Source organism: Lactuca serriola, chromosome 2 (genome assembly GCF_051521515.1).
Source record: "Lactuca serriola cultivar US96UC23 chromosome 2, Lser_US96UC23_V15, whole genome shotgun sequence".
NCBI classification, from domain to species: Eukaryota; Viridiplantae; Streptophyta; class Magnoliopsida; order Asterales; family Asteraceae; genus Lactuca; species Lactuca serriola.
Genome location: NC_136409.1, coordinates 218,262,302 through 218,267,375, shown reverse-complemented (window position 1 = coordinate 218,267,375; position 5,074 = coordinate 218,262,302). Strand labels below are relative to the sequence as shown.

The 5,074-nt window shown below is 37.5% G+C and overlaps 1 protein-coding gene across 1 annotated transcript; it reads right to left on the bottom strand.

Moving 5' to 3' along the window:
* Window positions 1-878: 878 nt before the first annotated feature.
* On the bottom strand, window positions 879-4,106 carry LOC145088562 (LRR receptor-like serine/threonine-protein kinase EFR). Its single transcript, XM_079026934.1, has 2 exons — window positions 1,445-4,106; window positions 879-1,363 (listed from the first exon to the last, which is right to left on the bottom strand). Exons 1-2 carry the CDS (start codon window positions 4,104-4,106, stop codon window positions 972-974), a joined length of 3,054 nt encoding a protein of 1,017 aa, XP_078883060.1. The 3' UTR covers window positions 879-971.
* Between the last annotated feature and the right edge of the window lie 968 nt (window positions 4,107-5,074).

Genomic DNA, 5,074 nt, shown 5'->3' with positions numbered 1-5,074 from the left:
AAGGTGTGTCTCGTGTATATATCAAAGCTAGTGGGAGTAATGTAGTCTTCCTAATGTTGTATGTGGATGACATACTCCTTACAGGAAACGATATCCCGACGTTACAAGGTGTTAAGACGTGGCTTGGGAGTTGCTTCGCTATGAAGGATCTAAGAGAGGTTGCATACATACTTGGTATAAGGATCTATAGAGATTGGCCGAAACGTCTAATAGGACTAAGTCAGAGTACATATTTGGATAAGATCTTGAAGAGGTTCAAGATGCAAGACTCCAAGAAAGGTTTTCTACCTATGCAACATGGCATCAAATTGAGTAAAACTCAATGTCCCAGTTCTAGTGATGAACATGAAAGAATGAGTTGAGTCAGATATGATTCTGCTATAGGATTGATCATGTATTTCATGACTTGTACTCGTCCTGACGTCTCATTTTCTCTGAGCATGGTGATTCGTTTCCAGGACAACCCAGACGAAAGTCATTGGACAGCAGTAAAAAACATTTTAAAATACCTAAAAAGAAAAAAGGATATGTTCGTGGTGTATAGGGGTAAAAATGAGTTGAGAGTTACAGGTTATACAGATGCCAGTTTCTAGAATGATATGGACAATTCGTGTTCGCAGTCGGGATGGGTGTTCTTTCTTAATGGAGGAGCGGTCACTTGTAAAAGTTCCAAGCAGTCGACAGTGGCAGACTCTAAGGATCTTTAAATAAATATTTTTCTAGAAATGAGAATGTAGTTGACAATGATAATGAAAATAATTCTAATGACCCCTAAATTTCCTATGACACTTTGTAGAAAAAAAAACAATTTGATGAAATTCTTAATACCAAAAGAGAACAACAATCTTCTCAAGAAACATTTAGAACTGATTATTTTGTTATTCTATTGCCAAGTGCATAATTATCTTATAATAAAACAAATACAACTAATGTTTTCAAGAAGAAAAAATACAACTTTATTTTGTGTTCACTCAAGTATGAGGAGCAGGTAAGATATTTTGAAGTGTATCCCAAACGTGATGCAACTGATGGGCAACAATTCTGATGTTCATCCGTTGTGGTGGTGAATCCATGGAGCATGATACTCCTGTCTTGACAATTGAAGCAACACATTCCTCTATTATTTTTGCATTTGCTGACGTGCATTTCTTAGGAACAGCATGCTCTTGTAGAAAATTTAAAAGATCATCATCAACTACATCGGTTACATGATCTGGCAACGCCAAGTATGCAAATTTATGAAGGCTAAGGCCTTCGTTGAAGATGTTATCCGTTGGCCTTTTCCCTGTCATCATCTCCAACAATAGTATTCCGAAACTGTAGACATCTCCACTACTTGTCATCTCACTCCCAACACCATACTCTGCAACTTTGCAACTTATAACCAATCACTTTAAGAGAAAAGATAAATAAGTATAAGCATCTAGGAATATATGAACTTTACCTGGAGGTGCATACCCAATCGTTCCTCTAATGCCACTTGTGCTGTTTTGGTCTGAATTTGTTCCAAGAAATCGAGCTAACCCAAAATCTCCAACGTGAGCCACCATATCATCATCTAGCAGAATGTTGCTAGGCTTCAAGTCGCAGTGAACGATGCTTGGGAGACAGTGATTGTGAAGATAATCGAGTGCAGATGCGACATCAATGAGAATATTTATTCTTTGAAGAAGGTTCAGTCTTGATTTACTTTCACTTGAATGCAGCCAATCATGTAAACTCCCATTGGGCATGAATTCATACACCAAAGCTTTGAAGTCATTTCCTTGAAAGTCAAGACTTGAACATGAAGTTATTATCTTCAATAGATTCCGGTGTCGAATATTACGCCATGCTTCACACTCTGCTATAAAGCTTTTATGAGCACCTCGGTTTTGAAGATGTATAACCTTGACAGCAACATATTTATCATGATCATCAAGAATTCCTTTGTAAATAGAGCTGAACCCACCCTCGCCAATTAAATTGGCTTCGGAGAAGCCATTGGTAGCCTTGAAAAGTTGACTGTATATGTATGATACTTGTTTAGATTGTTCATCGTTCACTGAAGACTGAGATGGTTGGTCTTTGAATTTCTTACACCAAGCGTACAAAAAGCATAAAACGGTGAAAAGTATGAATGCAATTAAAATGACTATTACGAACACAGGAATCCTTTTTTGATGTTTTCCCGTCGTCTTCTTGCATTTGGGCAAATCAAGCTCAGCCAAGCCACCACAAAGCCTACTATTCCCCAAAACTGAGTATGCACTTGCATTGGCGAACACTCCAACCACTGGTACATCACCCTCAAAATCATTATAAGATAGGTTTACATATTCTAATAAGATCAACCGCTCCAAGAATCGAGGAATTTGTCCCGATAAATTATTATGGGAGAGATCGAGTGTCGAAACTCCTCTTAGGGAACTTAATGATGGTGGTATAGTGCCTTGAAATAAGTTTCCTTTGAGGGATAAGAATACGAGGCTAATGCAACCACTAATGCTACTTGGAATTTTACCTGATAAATTATTAGAAGATAAATCCAGAGAAGTCAACATCTGGAGCTTGCCAACCTCTGGTGGAAGCGATCCAGATAGGTTGTTTTGAGAGAGATTTAGTACTATGGTTAGAGATATAAGTTGAAGAAGTTGTTTAGGTATTCTTCCGCTTAATTTATTGTCATTAAGGTTTACATCCAATAGATGATGACAATTTCCTAGGCTTGATGGAATATGGCTTTCCAGTCTGTTGGAATTCAACCAAAGGTTAGTCAACAATGATAAGTTCCCTATGGATTCCGGAATTGGCCCTGAAAATTGGTTCTTAAATAGTGCAGCAACTCGCAGCTTTTGAAGCTGACCAATGGTGGATGGGATTGTTCCTGTGAAATTGTTATTTGCTAATTTTAATGTGGTCAAGCCAGCTAGATTTCCTATACTTGGAGGGAGGTTTCCATATATAAGATTGTAACCTAAATTGAGGTAAGTGAGTCGATCAGAAAGATTACCGATTGATGCAGGCAACACTCCTTGAAGCTTGGAACTTAAAAGGTCCAATGTGTCTAATCTGCTGCAGTTTGTCAAAGTATCAATAAACTTCATATCATCAGCTTCTCCGAATCCAAAGTTGTTACCACCTATGGATATCCAATAGATATCTTTTAGTTTTGCAAAGTCAATTTTTAACTTCCCACTAAAGTTGTTGTCATGCACTTCAAGAAAGTCTAATTTCGAACAATTAGATAACGATGCTGGAAAAGGCCCAATCAGATTGTTACCATATAACTGAAGATACACAAGACGAGGGAGCATTTCACCTAAATCTGAGGGAAGACTACCAGTTAGGTGATTCACAGACAAGGAAAAATGAGATAAGAGTGAGTGGTTGAAAATGGAGGGAGGTATGGTTCCATATAAGTTACAACCGCCAAGGTATAATTCTTTTAAGCTTTTCCAATGGCTTATGGTGTCTGGAATGCTCCCACCCAACGGATTGTCGCTAGCACCAAAGGATTCGATTGATATATTCCCCAAAACAGGCGGGATTCCACCAGTTAGCTTATTACCATCAACTGCAATATAAGTAAGCTCTGAGAGGAAACCGATCTCTTTGGGTATGCCTTCAACTAGCTTGTTCTCATTAAGTGCTAGTTGTTTCATGCTAGAACAACCAGACAAGTTAGTTGGAATGGCTCCACTAAATTCGTTATTGCTAAGATCGAGAACACGTAGCCTGGATAGACGACCCAGTTCATGCGGGATCGTTCCTTGAAAGGTGTTGTTATCAAGAGAAAAGAAACGAAGGAAGCTGAGGTTTCCTACATGAGGAGACAAGGAGCCTTCTAGGCCTTTGGAACTCAGTCGTAGAGCAGTGACTCTTTTATTCCGCTTCCCACATGAAACACCACTCCAATCACAGAAATGCAAGGAAGCGTTCCATGAGCTTAGAGCTTCTTCATTCCTGATCATGGACTTTAAATGCAACAGAGCTTGATAATCGGTCTCATTACCATCATCAGAAGCAGAGATGTTGCTTGTAATCACCAAGATAATAAAACAAGAAAAGAGGGAAGCAATACAAGAGGAAGATGATAAGCTAATTATTGGTTGTCTTGGTTTCATTTTTGGATGTAAACTTAGGATTAATTACAATGACAGTTGCTCCATTTTATAGATATATTAGGACATATTGAGGACCCCACGCCTCATTTTTTTTTTTTTTTATAGCAATAATTAATTCGTGATGAATGATGGAATGATTATTTTTATGTTTGATCATAAAACGTTTCTTACATGACTTACAAAATACGACTATAAGTCTTTGATTATCGGATTTTATCTTGTCAAATTACATTAAAACATCACATTTTCATCTGCTATTTTGATTAATTAACGCTCTATTTTATATATACTCTTATCATTTTTTTTTTTTGATAATGTTACATAGTTGTTAAAATATTCGACATAAAAAGTAGATGTTAAATTAATGGGTTAATACCTTAAAAACCATTATTTATACATATCCTTTTTGATTTAACCCTAATATTTTTATTTGTTACTTATTTGCCACCGTTAATGAGATGACGTTCCATTTATTACACCTTACCCGGTTAACAACCGGTAATCAAGTCCTTACCGGTTGCATCTTTTCACTCAATTACTAATTCTTGGGAACGTGCAGAGTAGCCACCACCTTTTCCCTCGTCTGACTAACAAAAGGGTATCCCTTATCAGATACCATCATCGTCAAAAGAGGGTTTTGCAAGAGGGTTTTGAAAGAGGGTTTCTGAAGGTTTTCAAGGGTTCGATGGCAGAATCATCACGGAGAATGAAAAGTAAAGAATCAAAGGCGACAAAGAAGACAAAGTTGAGATACATACGTGATGAAGAAGAGTCTGATGATGATCATCTTGACTTAGGATTGTTGGATGTTGAACCAGATAACTTCAATCCTACATCTAACTTGTGTGACGACCCTTTTCTTAACATTTTATGTGATGATAAAATGTTAAAGAATAATCAGTTTGAAGGGGACGATGAAGCTGATGTTGAAGACATTCACCAGGAAGAGCTTGAGCATGAACACCTTG

Excerpts from the sequence above, each read along its gene's own strand:
- LOC145088562 (XM_079026934.1), bottom strand. The coding sequence starts at position 4,106 with ATGAAACCAAGACAACCAATAATTAGCTTATCATCTTCCTCTTGTATT. Across the intron at positions 1,364-1,444 it reads GATTGGGTATGCACCTCCAG|AGTATGGTGTTGGGAGTGAG; the intron begins GTAAAGTTCATA and ends GCAAAGTTGCAG.